Source organism: Sarcophilus harrisii, chromosome X, assembly GCF_902635505.1.
Source record: "Sarcophilus harrisii chromosome X, mSarHar1.11, whole genome shotgun sequence".
Lineage (NCBI taxonomy): Eukaryota > Metazoa > Chordata > Mammalia > Dasyuromorphia > Dasyuridae > Sarcophilus > Sarcophilus harrisii.
The window spans coordinates 49,937,359-49,956,692 of record NC_045432.1 but is presented as its reverse complement, the minus strand read 5'-3'; the positions used below and the strand labels follow the sequence as shown (position 1 = coordinate 49,956,692).

Below are 19,334 nucleotides of genomic sequence, written 5' to 3'. Positions count from 1 at the left end.
CCTTGGAGTCAGGAGTGTTCAAGTTCATATCCAACCGTAGGTGCTAAGTGACATAGAAAAGTCTCTTGACCTTGCTCTGCCTCAGTTTTCTCAACTGTACAATGGGAATAGTGACAGTACTTACCTCTTAGGATTACTGTTAGGATAAAATGAGATAATATTTGCAACAGACTTTGGAAACCATGACGTCCTAAAGAAATTCTAGTTATTACTATTGATAATCATTGTCATTAGAGTAATTAATCAAATAAATGTGTAAATTAATAGTGTTTATCTCAGATCTCAGTGTTAACCAACACCTAATGAAAAGGCACCATTTTTTTTTTTCATTCATCATTAAACATAGACAAGGCTCTTTCCCTCCCTGGACCTGAATTTCTTCCTCTTTAAAATGAGGGAATTGGGCCAAATGACCCTAAGGTCCCTTATAGTACTAGGTTTTTCCCTTTGTCACGGCTGTACATCAATGATGGCACAGATTTGTCCAGAGAACTGGCAGAAATGACAGGCTCAAGCTGCTCCTTGAGCACTTTTTGCCCAATTCCATTTCAATAAGGTATACACTTACAAATGCAGAAATTGAGATTTGCACCCAAGAACTTAAAAAAAAAAAAACAAAAAAAAAACAGCCCAGCAGAGCTACCACCGTAGAGAATGGGCTTCATTTCCATTTCTTCTTCAATTCCCTTCAGGGATGAGCTAATAAGCAGTGAGCTAAGCAGCAAGCAGCAAGAGAAAAGCAAAGCCAGGAGGTGGAGGATGGGGCTATGCAGCGGCTATCACGCTCTGGCTAGGTGTGCCAACGCAGGCCCTAAGAGAAGCCTATGGCCTGTTCAGGCAGCACTTCTGTCTGCTTGAGGTTTGGGCCAGCCAATGCCATTTGCTAAACTGTAACACAAGCGACCATTTTGCCACTCCTGAGTTTATTTAGACTCCTTTTAAATTCACTATCTCGGTGGAGACTGCAGAGGGCTGAGGGTTGTGGATGAGAGCAGGTGGCATAGTGCATAGAGCACCAGGCCTGGAGTCAGGAAAACTCTTCCTGGGTTCAAATCTGGCCTCAGACCCCTATTACTTGTGTGACCCTGGGCAAGACACTTCAACCTACTTGCCTCAGTTTCTTCATCAATAAAATGAGGTAGAGAAGGAAATGGCAAACCATTCCAGTGTCTCTGCCAAAAAAAATAAGAAAAAACTCAAATGGGGCCACAGACGTGACTGAAAAATGACTCAACAATAATATAACTTTTAATGCGATGATTTCTGATCAATTTCACTTTCACACCATTTCTAGCATCTGCCTCCATCTTTCTGCTTCTATGGACACTACCTTAGAATAGGCCCTGGACATCTAGAACAGAGCAATAGACTCATTTGAAGTCAGCCACCATCCATTCTCTCCTATCTCTAATCTGGTCTTTGCGGTAACGTCTGAAAAATCTTTCTTATATATAGTAATCTGGTGAAAAAGTCTCTACCAGCTTTCACTGAAGACCCTTTCAAATGTGGTACTGCCTTCCTTTGCCAGTCCTATTCTGTATTATGTGTGTCACTTGCCCTCAGTGCCTTCTGTGCTCACATTGCTCCAATCTGGGACACTGCCACATCATCTCCAAACCTGATATTTCCTATCCTGACTTTAAAAGCCATCTCAAGTGCCACCTCCTCCTGGAAGTCTTTACAGACTCCTACTCTAGTCAAAACAGATCCTTCCTACCTCAGACTTCCCAGAGGCCTTGGTTTCTGAAATTGCCTATTGTACTTACCATGTAATGTTGCGTATAATAGTCATCGTTATTTGAATCTGACCCCCAAACCAGATTGTAAGCTCTGTAAGGGCAATAGCCGAGGTTCATCCACAATTCGTTTTCCTTAGTAGAGAGCTTTGTACCAATAAATACTAGAGAAATGTTTGTTCAGTTAAAGAAGAAATGGTTTGATGGGAGAAGATGTGCAAGTGACTTAGAAGGATGCCACGTCTGAACCAGAGTTTTTGCAAGTGATAGCAAGTATCTGTCAAAATGATAAATTGTTATTGTCGCTGTTGTTATTTTTCCGGGCAGGATGACTCAAAGGAGATCCAGGTAAAATGATACAAGCTAATTCTTCCTAAGCAATTATTTGCATTTATGAGAGGCCACATGGAATAGCGGAGAGAGAACCGGCCTTGAAGCCAGAAGACCTGAGTCCAAGGCCTACTTTTGACCATTTCTGGCTATGTGATTTTGGGCTAGTCATTTAACCTACTTGTTATTTTCAGTGACTGTGTCAGGACTATAAATGTTGAAGAGACAAACAACATAGCTTCACTCAGGTGGAGGGAGTTTTCTCTTGTCTCAAGGAAAAATGAAATTCTATGTTCAGGCCCTATTCCTATCCCTCGTTTCAGTTACTATTCTTATTACTTATTAGTGGACTAAAATGGAGGTGTCAAATCCATGATCATGGCCTAAGACGTCACCTCCTGAGTATAGCCTTCACCAGATTAAAGTGGAACTGGGAAATATTTAACAAAATAAATAAAAATAAAATAAAAACGGATAATATAGTTTAAAACAAAGTCAACATGTAGCTTACAGGGATCCTTATGTAATAGATAAGGGTGTCTATTTCTATTTGAGTCTGATACCACTGGCCTAGAGAATCTAGTTTTTGTGGAGCTAGAAGAACAAATCAAATTCTAAAATTGAAAAATGTGAGGAAAAAAAAACAAAAGAACAAAACTACTGACCTTGCCTGAGATGGAAAATTTACTTTGTTCTGCTTTTCTTGGAGTGTGAATTGCAGAAAGAGGTGAAGGCCAGGTGTAAGTCATCTCCTAATTCGAGGGGAAAAAGCAATTGCAGGTTCAAATCACACTCCTAACCTCTCCCCCAAACACACACGCACACACTCACAGCTTGCTGGGTCATGTTCTCCAGTCAGCTAGGTGACATAATAAAGGGATGATCCGAGTTCAAATGCAGCTTCAGACACTTAGGAGTTCTGTGACACTGAGTATATCACTTTCTCTGCCTTAGTTTCTTCATTTGCAAAATGGGATAATAAACAACCTCCCTGGGCTATTGTGAAAATGAAATGAGTTAATATTTACAAACTACTTTGTAAATCTTAAAACATCATAACAATGCTAGCAATCATTATTGTTCACAAAAAAAGACTTAACGTCAAATGGCAACTAACACAGAACTCTTAGACATGAATGGAAGAGAATGTCAACTTGGAAAAGTGCACTATGTATGGCTCCATCTGTTTTCTTGAGACAAAAACCGTGCTACAGAGCCACGTCAGCAATAGTGGAATACCATGTTTTGCAAAGAATCCAAAGTTGGGGGGGGAGGTCAACCAAAGAACAATGGAGAGATGCAAAGGAAGGCAGAAGCATATCAGCAGTGAAAACTTGGTGTAGGAAGAGCTAGAAAGAATACCAGCAAAGAGATTCCGGATGAATCAAAGGAAGGAAGTCATGGAGCGAGAGAGAACAGTAAACGATGGGCAGACCGAGTGGTGCACTGGTACTCACAGAATGTTAAGACGGAAAAGAAAACCTCCAGAATATGGAATAGAGCCTTTCCCTTGGCCCTGCCCTCACCTGATGGAAGATGTGCATAAGAATCACACACAGTGATGGACTGAGTTACTGACAGTACCTCAGAGAGTACCCAAAAGGATGAGATGATGACATACCTGTTGAGGCACTATAGTACAGAGCAGCCAATCATTGACTGCCCACCCAGCTGTCATCTGTGTGTATATCTGTGAACTCTAGTCTCAAGGAAAAACCATCCATACATCCCTTCTCTTTGGTGTTAGTAATGCTATCTGCCTCGATCTTTGAGGGACTCTCTTAGAAGGGAAGATGTGCCACTGTTTCTTGAGTCTAGGCACACAGAGCCGTGTATTTGAACAATATTTTACGCTATGGACAGATACAAACAGCAGATCCTCTGATCCCCGAAGCCTCATGGCCCTCCAGCCAAGTTTTTCCTCTGGGAGGGGAGGGAGGCATGACAATGACAGGTTTTCTCAGATCTCAAAGCAAATCTAATTCTGTCACATAATGATAAGGAGAAGTGCAAAGCTGGAGTACTGAAGGCTTTCCTATAAGATGACTCACTACCAGCTCTGGAAAGTGAAACTTCAAAGCTATGAATTGATGATCAACATGCAACACGTAGCAAGTGTCAGGGACATCATTTGAACTCGGCTTTTGAGTCCACACCGGGCATTCTTCACATCATGTGATAAGAGAACGTGGAGAAAGCATGAGGTGACATACACAGGTTTATTCAGGAAATACTTGGCTCTGTAATCACCAGAAGCCAACCGCCCCCCCCCCCTCCTCCCAGAAGGATAAAGAGAAACTGTCAGTTTGCTTGGAGGTGGGGGGAGGACGAGCTAAGATTCGTGAAGATCCCTTTAGTATGTTAAATGTTATTGTTGTCTTCCTTAATAACTGAATTTTCTGCAAAACAAAATTAAGCACTTTCAGCTTGTACATCTATTATATCCTTTTCCTTCTATATCCACAAATTTCAAATAATTCTTTAATAGCTGAAGAGTTACAATGAAAAGAGATAAAGCCAAACAATTCACTATAACTCTAGCAATTCAAAATTGATAATCATTTGGGATGGATTACCATGTAATTAATTTCACCTATGCTATTCCAAATTGGGACAGTGAGGCAGTGTGGCAGTGGATAGAGCACTAGACCTGGAATCAGGATGACATCTTCATGAGTTCAAACCTGACTTCAGACATTTACTAGCCGTGTGACCCCAAGCAAGTCACTTCACCCTGTTTACCTCAGTTTATTCATGTGTAAAATGAACTAGAGAAGGAAATGGCCAACCACTCCAGTATCGTTGACAAGAAAACTCCAGGTGGGGTCATCACAAAGAATCAGACATAACTAAACAAAAATGATACAAGAAAAGGGAGCACAAAGTAGCAACTAACAGATGGGGGGGGAGACTTCATGGAGAAAGAAGCATTTTCTCTGCTCAAAAAACTTGAAGTGCCCTCTGTTACCTGAGTGATAAGATAAAATCCTTTCCTGGCATTTGATGCCCTCTACTACCTCACTTCACATCACTCCCCTTTGGCCAGCTAAACTGTGGGCTGCTTCCTGGTCTACTCCTCCATTCTCCTGTCTCTGAGCAGCATCCTCTATCCTCCATGCTACTAATGCACCTCCACTCAATTGACTTCTGTTAACATTTTTCTTTTTCTCCCAGGCTCAGGACAGAGGCCTTAAGATATGTCTTTGGTCCTCCCCAGCTGGACTCAGTTTCAATTACTCCAAATTCTGGATCTCTCTGCACACCAGACTCTATTTTCTTACTTCTGTACCCTGTACTATTTGTCTTCACTCCACTTGCCAGTAAAGCTTCTTAAGGGTAGGGACTGTTGCATATTTCATCTTTGTATTCCCCAGTTGCCTGGCACACAGTAGGTACGCATGCCTACATATATACACATGTGCTGGAGGACTAAATTGTGAATGTGGAAGGCACGTTTCCTTTTTGGGAGCATGAAGATGCTGTTAAAATAATATTTCTGTAACATATTCCACTCTTTTTAAAAAAATCACTAGCCTCATAGTATGCTGAAAGAAATAAGGGAATTCCACCATTTACACAATAGCAGAAGCTGAAAACATTACATTATCACAGAGTTGGGTTGGTTTTCTGGACAAATTAAATGAAGCTGAAAATATATTCCTTTCATACAAGTCTCTCTCTATAATTTTTAATTATATTGTCTTCAAATGGCAAGCCTAGATCCATGAGATCAAGCATGATAAACTAAGATGGAATTGGAAGGAATGTAAAATACTAAAAAGGACTTCATTAGCACAGTGTTTTCACAAATTCTTTCCTTTTCTCAAAGACATTAGAGTTTTATATCAACATATAACACTCTCAAATTCAGAAAGCTAATAGCACAAAAGCCACTCCATTCTCTGTTTATTGCCACTTACAATTAATTACTCAATCTTATAGTCTATACATATTGTAGAGTCCAGCCCTAAGCCTGTTGTAGCTGGACACTGCCAGGACTCTGCATCTGTTGACCTTTTTTCCTCTTGTTTGTAACTTGAATGTATGAATATACTGCTGTGATCATTGAGTGCTTCTGCTATAAATAGGATGTGTCTCAGAAGGTCCATCCTGGAAAGCAGACAGATCATTAGGAGACAAAACCTTTTAATTTGGTCAAGAAGGGAGAAGAAATGTAATTGATAAGGGGATGGGAAAGGGGGAGAAATGAGTCTATGCTTAACTTAGTATTCTGAACTTGAAAAACTTTAAGAAGATTTTGGTAAATGTATTTCAACCTAACTGCAATTGATAATTGTATTTCAACCTAATTTGTAATTCAACCTAATTTTGATAATTGTATGGCAACCTAATCGGTTTTTTTTTATTTATAATCCTACACATTGGATTTTATGCATTTACAAATGTAACACTGGACTGCTAAAGTACCCAAAGGGATCCATCATAATGAAAAAAAAAAATTTTGAGCAATCCCCAGGGAGCAGTGATCCTTAAACCTTTTGGTCTCTCCTTCCCAGTCTGGAAATTTCCATTTCAGTATGGTGAAAGCTGTTAAAAAGAAAGAAAGAGCAGGTCCCAGCTACCATGCAGCTATTGGTATGACTTGAGGAAGGAGCTCAGTAAATCTCTAGTGACTCTGAGTCACTCTGACTCAGAGAACCCATTGTGAGAAGGGAAAAGAAAGAAGAAAGGGCAGCTGAGTTTCTTCTTTCCTCTATGAACTGGTAGGGGGTCCACTCATTTGTGTGAATCTTCAAGGGAAGTCAAGAATTCAGGAAGCAATGCAAATTGAAAATCTTCCACAAAAAGACATTTCTGGTTCTGGAAATAGGCAAAAAAAAGTGATAGGGATGAGATGAGCAGCAACATGAGGCAGCGGTCAGACAGTGGGGTTCAAGAGCTGCCTCTGACATACTGGCTGTAGGATCCTGGCAAATTACTTAACTGTTTTGGGGAACTGGACAACTCTACAACTGGAAGTTGCAGAGGTCATCTGCACTTAGAACTTAGAGAGGGCTTCCTCTTCTTGTAGTTCTCAATACCAATGACATTACAAGTCCGGTCAGTCCCAATTCCTTTATCAGGAGAGGTTCTTCCATTTGTTTGCCATGATTCAGAGTTCGATGCCAATAGTTTTAATTTGTAAAGTTGTGGGTATCTGCTGCACAGTACTGAATTCCCATCTTCCTGGTTTTCAGAGCATCCTCATATTCCAGAGCAGCTGGAGAATGGTACTGGGATTTCTCATGGAAGTAGCAGGAAGTAAAAATTCTCTTCTGGCTTTTCTCTGAAGAAGGATGGCTCATGATTAAAGACAAAAAGCCAATTTCTGTGCTAACGGTTCTTTGGTACTTTATTAGTCATTTTTCATTACTTGATGAGGAACAAGCTTCTCAAGCATCAAAGCACTTTACCTAATTGCTAACAATAAGTGTAATAAGCAGGGAGACCTACATTTATGTCACGCGAAGATTGCAAAGTCAAACACAAAAAGGCAGAAAGGGTCACGTTGAAGGTTCCTCCAGCAATTATTGCTCATGCAAATTCCACATCCAGTACATCTGCACTTAGCACTCTACCTTACCCACAGTGAAATCTCTCTGTTATGGCCAGCAACTAGCCACACTTTGGGGCAGTTAGTGTACAGACCATGCAACTCGGCTGATTAAGCATTAGACAGGGACATGGTGTGAAATTGGAGATCTGCTCCTAAGCCACTGGATGTTTGACCTTAATTACCACAGACTTTGCAGATTGCTAGTCAGAAGTACAGATGTTTATATTTGATCGATTCTTATTTGATACCACATATGCAAAATAACAATTAGCAATGAAAGAGATAGAGTTGGATGGGACTTTGCAATACAAAAACAGATGGCTTGTGAAGGTCCAGGATCCTAAGGAATGGATTCCTCTGTGTATGTGTGTGTGTATGTGTCTACACACGTGTGTGCGTTCACAGGATAACAGGATGAGAAGTGAGAAACAGGTCCTTGTTGCTTGTTGATGCCTTGTTGCTGGAGATGTGAATTGGTCTAGCCATTATGGAGATCAATTTACAATGATGCCCTTGGAGTTACAAAACTGGGAGTACTCTTTGATTCAGCATTACCACTACTAGACCTACATACCAAAGAGATATAAAAATTGTAAAAAGGCCCGCATGTCCTATAAAAATATTTGTAGAAGCTTTCCTTGTGACGGCAAAGAACTGAAAACACAGGGCATTCTCATCAGTGGGAGAATGGCTGAACAAAGTATGGTATATGAATTTGATGGAATACTAGTGTACTCTAGGATATGAAATGGATGACTTCAGAGAAACCTAACAAGACTTGTATGGAGGAATGCAGATTTCAAGACCTTTATAAAAGAATATTACAAAAACAGTCTCGTGACAAACGATGATTCAAAATGACCAATGATGAAGAATGCTTCTGATCTCCTGACAAAGAAATGAAGGACTATAAGCAGAATGAGACATATGCTTTTGGATTTGGACAATGCGGAAATTTGTTGACTATGCTCATTTCCTCCAAAGCCTTTTTTTTCTACCAGTGGAGGAAAGAACGACTAAGAGGGAAAGAAAACAAAAACATATACTTAAAAAATGAAAATAAATAAATCCTATAAGCCAATGGGAATAATATCCACTCTCCACCAGGTACTGTGTGAAGTACTTTTGTGTGGTAGGAAAGAACTGGAGATCAAGTAAATAGCTCCCCAACAACTGGAAAATAGCTGAACAAACTTTTATATGAATGTCATGAAACATTACTGTGGGATAAGAACTAATGAATACGAAAAGTTTATAGCAACATGGTTTGGATTGTTTTGAAATGACAGAGTGACGTAAGCAGACCCACCAAAATAATATACACAATTCCTATAACAATACAGATAAAAAGGATTCGGAGTAAATGCAACGATCAACATTGGCACTGAACATTCCTTCTGAAAGTGGTTATGTGTCAGAATATTGCACACACTGCGACATATTATCATATCATTTGTTTGGGTGGGTTTGGGTTAAACGTTTCTCTTTGTTACAAGGGAAGATGGTTCATTCACTGGAAGGGACAGAATATAGCCAAAATGACTAGTGGAAATACAAAAAGCATAAGACTTAACATTGTAAAGAAGAATCTATGACTCATCTATGCAAGGACCAATAGGGAGATGCCTATTGAAAGTCAGAACCGTGCTTGCTGTCAATTTCTCTTTTAAGCATGAAGCTTTCCAAGGTGAGTAGAGCTTTCTATGAATTTCCAAAAAGAAATATACTGTGTAATACTAAAGAGATTGCCTGGATTAATAAACAAATGACTTGTAAACTGCAAGAAAACCAAAGCTAACCAGTGTTATAGGTTTGCTAACAATCAATCCTTTCTAACTAACCTCACTAACATTAGGAGAATGATGTGGATAGAGAAAACTTGAGTTCAGCATATTTGACAAATCTCTCAAGGTCTCCATGTACAAAAATGGAAAATAGCCAGTGGGCCCAATACAGTTGAATAACTATATCTCAAGGGTTCTTTATGGATAAAGGTCAACCTAAAGGCAAGTCTTTGGTGTCATGGCATAAGTTTACAGCCGAGGCCCTGTCTTTCTCCACATTTTTCTTGATGACTTGAAAGGAGAGCACGTGTCACATTTGTAGATGACAGAGAATGGGAGAAGTGGCCGAGATGGGATGTTGTCTCACTTTAGTTGGTGCTGGTCTGAACCTGACTAAACATTGTGGCCAGGGCTAAGAGCCACAAATTTAAAGAGGCATTGCACTCTGAACTTTCTCTACCATGTACAGTGCCTTTGTCTCCCATCCCCCAGCCCACCTTTCAGCTTTTTTGGGGGCACTGTCTTTCCCCATTAGAATGCAAGCTCCTGAAGGTTAAGAACTGACTTTTTACTTCTACATGTATTCTCAGTGCTTAGCACAATGCTTGACACAGAGTAATCACTTAATAAAATAAAAAAACCCTATGAGGTCTGGAAGGTGAGTCAAGATGGGAGAATAGACAGAAGAAGCACAGCCCAACTCCTCTACTCCATCTTCTACACAAAGATACAGAGAACACACATTAGATTCGGATCTTAAAGAATGGGATGGACCAAAGAACAAATCGTAGAAACTATCACTAATTTTATTAAAGATAATGACAACAATGAGACAACATATCAAAATTTGGGGGATACAGTTAAAACAGTAGTTAGAAGAAACTTTACATCTCCAAATACATTCATCAGCGATAAAACAAAGAACATATCGCTAAATTGGGCACAGAACTAAAAAAAAAAAACATAGTAGGTTTACATAAGCATGGTTAAGGCAATCAGGAAGTAAAATGGAAACCATAGCTATGAGAGTTAGCAGGGTGGAATAAATAGGAGATGGGGGTTTCAAATCTTGCCTCTAATATTTCACTTATCTCAGCCTTAGTTTCTCCCTCTGCAAAAAAGTGATAATATTCCCTGTAGTAGTTACATCACAAGGGTCTTGAGGTTCAAATGACATAAAAGTGTGGAAATTTTTTGGCCAATTTTAAAGCAATAAATACATGCTAGCAAGAGAGATGAAGAAGATGACTTTAGTTACATTCACTGGCGATGTTTATCTTGGAAGGAAAAATAGGATTAAAGGGAGATGAGGTCATCATCTTCAAATACCTGAAGGGTGATCAGGTGAAACATTTGTTCTGTTATTTGTCCCGAGGACACAACCGAAGACTTAAAGTTACAGGGAAATAGGTTTAGATTATAAAAGTGAAGCTCCTAACACAGTTGTCCAATAATGAATTTTAGCTACTGAATTTTCATTTTTCATTGATTATTATCATTTTTAAATATCTCTCTTTTCTGCTTGCCTCTCTGGTGAGCTACTCCAGAAAAAATTGCATACAAAAATGTAGCAATTACATAGCGGTTTTCTCTTGATAATACCTAAGTGAGGCTGAGCCTCTGGTGAACTGGATACATTTCCATATATTACCTTGCTAAGTGCCTTACTTTACATTTCCATACTTATATTCTAAAAAGGCCTGGCAGAATCATCAGCCTGGCCAAGAGAGAGGAATATAAGAATGGCTGGGCTTTGGTTTAGATATTAAAAGAGCAGGAAGTCTCAATTTTTTAGTACTGTACCATGGACTCTGTTGGCAGTCTGCTGAAATCTATGGACAGGATAATGCTTTTAAAAGCATAAAATGAAATACATTAGATTAGAAAGAAAATCAATTATAGTGAAATTCAATTACCAAAATATTAGAAAAAAAATCAGTTCATTGTGCCATATTAAAAGCATGTCATCTCTTAGACACCTTTATTTTCCCAGATAACATCAATGATATTTCTAAGGAAACTGGGCTGATACACTTCAAAATCAAATGTAAACTCCTGCACTTGGCTTTTAAATATTCCCTCACCTGTGCCCTTCCTTCCAGTCTTCTTTCACTTTTCTCCCCTTCACTTACTCTATAATCCAACCACATCAATGTAGCTTGGGCAATACTCCACCTATGATGTCAGTGTCCCAATGCTCTGCCTTATCACCTTGGCCTTTCCAGTTCCTTTAAGATTCAACTTATGCAGGAAGCCTTTCCTGGCACCTCTAACTACTCACAGGTTACGTTCTATCTACTCTGTACATATCTTGAACATACCTACTATTTACATGTTGTCTCCTCCATTACAATGTGAGTTTTTGTGGGTACAGACAATCTTGCTTTGCTTGGTCTCCCTCCAGTGCTCAGCACAGTCTTTGGCATAGAGGAAATATCTATAAATGCTTCTTGATATGATTTGGCTTGACTCTTTGAGGGAATATGGTATTGGTATGGTCACAAAGCAGGAGTAGGGAACATGGATTATACTTATGCCCCCTCTGACTCACAGGGCAGGGAGATATGAGAGATGTGTTTCTCAGTGGAGAATGTTTCAAGTGGTATCATATGGTCTGGGGGAATTTGATTTAAAAATCTGAAACTACTGGATGCGTGTGTGTGTGTGTGTGTGTGTGTGTGTGTGGTTAGAATACTCAAGGTCATAGTAGAATAAGCTATGACATGGATGAACCAGATAGGAGTGGGTCTCGAGAAGAAATATGGCATTCCAATGAGGTTTATGCTAATTTCAGTACAAAAGAAGTGGTCTATGTCACACTACTTCCAAAAGTCATAACAAAGTATAATATCTCACATCTTGGCAGAACCAGTTCATAGCCCAAATCCATGCTCGGCTTCTTATTTCAATCACTCCACTTTGTAAAACTGAGCTGAAGTTCTCAGGAGCTAATAAGACACAATGAAGAGGTTCTGTGCTGGAGTGGCTGCCTCTCGAGTAACTTTACCCCTGGCATTCTGACTTTTCCAGACACATGTCAGGATGAGGAAGCCGCGGACACATGAGTGAGAATACAAACCGAAAAGGAAAAAAAGATATGCATACTAATTCCAGCCTCTTCAGTTTAAGATGGACTTAGTTCTTGCTTTATCGGGACTTTTTCTCCCTTCTCTAAATAGAATCTCATCATAGGAGAATTAGATTACTATCTTCTTGGTGCCAATTTAATCTGACAAATAGATCACTTTTGTGTAATTTTCTGATTTTGTTACAACCTTTGTTGGGAGCCGGTAACAAGCAGGTAAAGCGTATCAGGCATTAAAAGTCGGCAATAACTCACTCTAGAGACTATAATGGAGGGAAAAGAAGACATCTAAAAGAAACTCTTTTCTTATGACAGAGATGGTGTAAGCATGGGAAACAGACAAAATTAGAACATTTCCATTCATTTGTGTGATTGGGATCTTCTCATTCTCTCTGTTTCAGTAAATGAAATATGGCCAAGCTTTCATCAGTCATTGTCTTATTTAAAACTAACATGCCAAGTGACAACAATAATAGGAATAATATTAAATATGGACACTGTGGTGGTATTTAATGACATCCCCATAATTGGTGATATGAAAAACTGGCATTCAAAATTCTGTTCAAATATTCAGAGAATGACACAACGAAGCAATTACGATATTTTATATTCCTATAGCAGAGTACTCTCAAATAGATCATCTACTTGAATACCTCTGCCTATCAAAATGCTCTTTCTGAGGTCTCCTATGACACAGGTAAATTGCCTGCACCGATAGTAACAGAAAAAGCAATGATTAAATGATTGATGTCATTTACACAAATGGTCCTTGTAAAGGTCCTCTGGTTGAGAATCTGGAGCAGGGGCTGAGATGGATGGCTCTGAAAGCTCTTGCTCACATAATTTACTCTGGCTCCCTTTTGAATGGAGCTGTTATATGATCAGGAGGGCCCACATTTCCCAGGCCTTGCTAAGTAGTCCCTTCCAGGAGCTAAGAAGCACGAATGAGAGAGAACAGCTTTTTCAACACTATCTCGACTGCTTATAGACTCGGCACTGAGTTTTGTGCAGTCTTCAGCGAAGCTTAAGACACACCAAAAGCACAATTCAAATATTACGACAGCAACTTGGTATAAGCTCAACAGCAGCCACACCAACCAAATGAACCATTTAAGGGCGAATGCTAAAGTATCAGATGATAATAATAACCCTCATGCCTGTAGTATTTTAAGTCACAGAAAAGCACTTTCCATATAAATAACATCCTTGCGAGGGAAGCAGTGAACATTTAAGTGACTTGTTCAGGGTCTCAGAGCTATTGTCAGAGGAAGGATTTTAGCACAGTTCTCCCAGATGTCAAGCTGATCATTCTGATCCTCTGCCTGTCTACTAATATAAACTCTTAGTATAATGGAGTAAAGAGAGAATACAAAAAGGACTAATTTTTTTTTCCTTTGGACTTATTGTGAACTTAAGCAACTAGATATTTTATAAATAATGAATGAAATAAATAATAGATAAATGAATGAATATTAAGTACTATTTACATCCCTCTAAGGGCAGTTAGCTAGTGCAGTGGATAGAGGTCTGGTCATGGAGTCAGGAGATCTGAGTTCAATTGTGACCCCAGATATTACTAACTATGGGACCCTGGGCAGTCACTGAACCTCCTTTTCCTGAGTTTCCTCATTTGTAAAATGAGCTGGTAAAGAAAATGGCAAACTCCTGTTGTATGGGGTCACAGAGAGGCGGGCAGGACTGGAAGAAAATGTCTGAACAACAACAGCATTGCTCCAAGTTTCTTCCTGATCTACATCAATGTTCACACATAAATATAGATAAGGCCTTATGATGTTATATCAGCGTGTGTTTAGTGTTTTTATGTTTTGCTTTTCTCTTGTTAACAACTTACAGTGTAAATTTCCCTGAGTCAATAAGGGCTAGGGCTTCAATTGGCTATATCTCAAGTGTTTCTTTATTTTAATGCAGCGGGAGGAGGGCTTTGATCTTCCCCCCCAGAGCACTGGTGTAATTACAGAAAGTAATGGGTAGATAATAGAAATGAATAATTATTAATGTGCTAACCAATCACAAAGATGCAGTGTCTTCTCTAGATGAAGTATGAGTTCCCTGAATGAATTAAAACAGTAACTGGCCCTTGGTTACTTCAAGACTGACCATATCCCATATCTTGAAAAAGCTAAAAGTAACAAGTCCTAGAGAAAGCTGAGTAATCTGAAAGTTCAAAAATGTGAGTCAGGCAGTAATTTTGTAATGCTAACCTCATGGAACTTTACCAGAAGGCACTAGAGGGAGGAACTTTTTTTTACATCTTCCATACACATTTACCAAAGTATACTGCAGTATTTATCTGGTAAGAAACAGTGGATTCAGTGGGGAAGTTGGAGATGATCTGTCTGAGGTACACCTGAGACATAGCTACCAAGGAGTTAAGATCTGCACTCTATAAAGTCACAGCCTTTGTGAAGAGAGAGAGAGATGACTAGGATTCCAGAAAAGAAGCAGCCCATGGGCAGCACAGACGAGAGCCAACTCCAAATGAAGGGAAGAACTAGCCCTTATAATCAAGTGTTGATCTATGGGGAAAAACAGAGAGTCAAGGTAATGAGCCATTCAGTAGAGACAGTGGGCCCAAGGTGGCTCTTGTATCCAATGATTCTACATTGGGATATTGATGAAATATAGGTTGTGCATCTGTGGGACAGTTTAAGAAAGGGATGTTTTCCAGCTTCTATTCTGGCCATGCTTGTTCATGAAACATCTTGGTACAGTGCTAATTGTTTATATTGACTATTAGGGGTACCAGTGGGGACTTTTGAGGTTTAATTCTCAAAATACAGACTTACAGATCATTTTTTGAACTCATGGTAGTCACTGGGTTTCAAGGGTATCTTAAGCAGTAAGTAAGGACTTTGGGAGTGGGTGGGTAGATCTCAGAGGGGGCACTACACTGACTATTATTATTAGTTCACTGGTGTCGCTGAATGGACTGCTTCACAAGTGTGAATAAAGAATGAAACAAAGACCCACATGGATTTTTCTCCTAGCCTGTTGTTCTTCATTTCCAAAGCTAAATGAAGGTATTAAAGCCATTCACTTCCCAGCCCCCAAGATTACTTAATTATTTATATTTAAGGTAAACTGATAATGTATCCACCTTTACCAACTGTTAAGATAGTCTAAATGCTCTTTTTATTACTGTGGCAATTTTAGGCAAAAGTCCTGTCCCTTAATTTTCCTCAAATTCCATATAATAGAATTATCATACAAGATGGTTTCTAAGAGGCCTTCGGGTTGGGAAAGTTTTATCTTAAAGTGCTACAGAAATGGGAATTATTCTTAGGGCCAAAAATGTGGAAACATGCATCAGAACACCATTTTTCTTGTATGGGCCTCCCGCCACCACAACCTTCCCCCCTTTTTCCTGATAACCTTGTGTCAACTGTATCTGCTCAAAGTTCTATTTATATGGAGGAAAAAATGGAGAGGTGTGTGTGTGTGGGGGGGGTGGTTGTATGGAGGAGGTATGGGTGTGTGTGTGTGTGTGTGTGTGTGTGTATGTACAGGGTGCAGGCAGGAGACACATGAGGCAAAAAGCCAGCTTGACCTGGTCCAACATTTTGCTACTTCCTTTTCTTGCCACATTTTATATTGAATAGAAAATCAGTGGAAAGAGATTGTGACTTTCAAAGAAACCCTGTATGTCTTCCAGAAAGTTGGCACGTTTCAGTATTCTCTTACTCTCAATGTGCCGAAGACATGTATCCAATTTTATATGTGGTTTACATTTGCAACCCCATTCATTCACTTCAATAGAAATAATAAATCACCATCTTCACAGAAAACAGCAGGTTTATGAAAACCATAGTTATTTTTATAGCACACCTAAGACATAAAGGGATTCATCTATTTAGTCGGCTACTTAGAAGAGACTACTCTTTCTCCTTCCTGGGGCTACTGAATTACTTTTCTTTGACATCATCTCTCCCTGACTTGCTGCCACTTCTTTGACATGTTCCCATGTTAGACAAGTTAACATGATTCACTGGGTCAGGAAGCTTATTATTTACTTTCAAATTTGCCATAAAGCCTTACATTCCACATGAAAATGCTTAAACTGCTTTCTAGATCCTGAATTTGTCTTGAATCTCAATGAATAACTTCACCAGTATAACAGGGGACCAGCTAACGAGGGCCCAGTCCCAGGAGAACACGGATGTTTGGTGAGCCTGCTTCTGGCCATATTGAATGGAGGGCTCTCCACTCCATCTCCAAGCATGAGCAATTATACCCTCGGACTGTTGCAAAGCCTCCTTACCATGCAGGGAAGACAGACTTTTAAATTATTTCTTAACGACCTAGAACTAGGAATGCATAGAAAATATTTCCACAAGGGCAGCTCAGTCATTTCTGAAGAGGGAAGGACTGTGGTAAACCCACGGAGGAGGACAAGGAGTAAACACCAACTATCTACTTTTCCCACCAGGGTCAACATAGGAGCACATGGCCTTCCTGTGGCTCCCTTCCTACTGTGTCTGATCTTTCACATTCAAGACATAGTGCTGGAGATGAAAGAGACTAGCTTAGACTTTGGGGCTTCAAAAAAGTTGAAAGAACAAGCCACCAGAGAACCAGTGAGAGAAACCACATCAGAGTCTGAAGACAACCAATCCTCATGAGGGGCAAAGCCCAAGCCACCTGCTGGATCCAGCACAGCAGTTGATCAAGGCAGCCAAGAGGAGGAGACTGACTCTCTGTTGGCTATACCACCTTCTGTGATAAGCTTGGTAGGGGGCCAGTGTTTTGCAGAAACTGCTTTAAGTTTGAGGAAGTGTGCTGCCCGGAGTTGAGGGAGGGATACTTATATTTCTGTTCTTGCTCTCTCTTCTCAGGAAATAGCCCTTTGTAATAGCTAAATGACATTAATTGGGTAAATGAAATCATGGGACTAATCACTAGCAACTAACATTGGGAAGAACACACTGGAAAGTGAGACTAAAATAATGACATTTTGGAAAAACTTAAATTTCCTGGGGTAACCCCTATAATATTGAGGGAAAGATAAAACTGAAGGCCTTCTGGCTACTGACTCGCTGGCATAAGTGCGAGTTGGGATAAGGACCCCTAGAGTTTAAAAATGTAATAGTTATATTTCCAATATACAATAATAGTCAGTATAATGAAATTTTGCATTTTTCTTCATGGTAAATCTGTGTTTTTGAATAGAGAAACCAATTACCAGAAAGAAAATAATAGGCTAGCTCCTTTGAAAGCTCATCATACTACATGGCAGGCTCACCTCATATATGGCTACTACCATAAACTAAGTCCATTAGTACTCTGAAATAGTGTGAGAAGAAACTAGTTGAGGACAGTCTCACAAGCTGACTAATGTATAATTTCTAATATCATTAGATAAAAGCTAGCCATCAGAATCACAAAGGGTATGGCAATTTAATTAGTTTATGCACGTACTCCATCAGAATTAATGTTATTGATAATTAAAGCTACACTTAGAATCATTCTGTTTCTGGGATCAAGTATTCTCTTACTGTTTCCATAAAAGTTAACCCTATTCTTCAAAACTTCAAAGAGCTCTCATTTCATGAGTGTGGGCACTCTCTTCACAGTCACAAATCACAGTCAATCAGTAATTTAAGAGACTGTCTGCATGGGTTGTCACAGCTAACAAATTCCTCATCCTGCGTCCAAGCTGGATATGGGCTTTTGTGTACTCAACAAGGGTAGTCCTGAAACAATAGACACAGAGTCCATCCCTGGGCTCAGATTTGAAACTTTTCCAGTTATATAGGACATCGCAGTTTGTAATAAACTGGCATAGCCTTCAAGGATACGGGGTCATCAAACCAGGATGAATAAGTGGGAAGATATTAGTGGAGGCTCAAAGCCCACATGAGATTAGAGTGAGCACCAGGAAGAGGATTCCAATTAAGTGAATTGCAGAGACCTTGATTCATAGGATTCCAATTTCAGCCTTATTTTATAATAATAATAATAATACTGATTTAGGTATCTGACAGACCTTGCTCTTTGATAATCTTTTTTTCCCCCTGAGTTTTTTATTTGTTTCCTTTTTCAAAGTGATGATAGCAAAGAGAGTATGTGGCAGGTATGTCATCACATGGCAAGTTCCCGCCATGTTTTAAAAGCACAAATGAAAAAATAAAACTATCAAGTAGAATCACTATCATTTAGAGTGTTGTAAATACAGAAATACCATAACCAATGAGGGGGGTAGCCATCTCGATATTTACCAACCTATTCCATATGGCAGAAGGAAATCTGCAAGCAGATACAGTTCATCAAATCATGTTTCCTAATCCTTAGTTAGCAGCTTCCTGTTTTCCCCGTAAACAGTGAATTGCATGTACAGATGTTTCATCGTAAAATTATCAACTCCTGAAGGTGCTTTACTAGGAAACACAATCTGTTCCATAGCAAAAATAAAAGAAATGAAACTTCAATTATGTACCTGCAATTCTGCCTGTGTAAGAGGTTGAAATAATAGCTGCTGTTATTTTTAAAGTAAATACTTCCTCAGGAACAAGTAATGTTAGTGCACAAAAAACCAGGAATTGGACAATCTCCTCAGTGCCAGAGTTGATATTCTTCCTGTCTTAACTCTTCCACAAAAGAACAGCCCAAAACCTACCAAAAAACTGTGGGAGTCAAGAAAACTGTTACTACTATCACTGCCATCATGACAGGAGCAGCTGAGGAGTCTTTTGATGTTATAAAATTGCAGCCTCCACTGGCCCTCTCCTCCACTCCATCAAAGTGGACCCAAGGTGGAGAAGACTGTTCTACCATAGGTCCGTGGGGAGCAAGCTGTGACAGGACTTACCAAACTGGAAGGGGCT

At 39.5% G+C, this 19,334-nt stretch overlaps 1 protein-coding gene across 6 annotated transcripts in view; it reads right to left on the bottom strand.

Annotated features, from left to right (window-relative positions):
* Window positions 1–19,334, bottom strand: part of AFF2 (AF4/FMR2 family member 2) — a 559,096-nt gene that overhangs the window by 158,447 nt on the left and 381,315 nt on the right. For 4 of the 6 annotated variants that reach the window (XM_031945005.1, XM_031945002.1, XM_031945003.1 and 1 more), the window contains one exon: window positions 2,732–2,818. The exons of the other annotated variants lie outside the window; for them this stretch is intronic. In XM_031945005.1, the coding sequence (XP_031800865.1) occupies window positions 2,732–2,818 (87 nt within the window). The remainder of the gene's footprint in view (window positions 1–2,731; window positions 2,819–19,334) is intronic. 6 annotated transcript variants of the gene reach the window in all.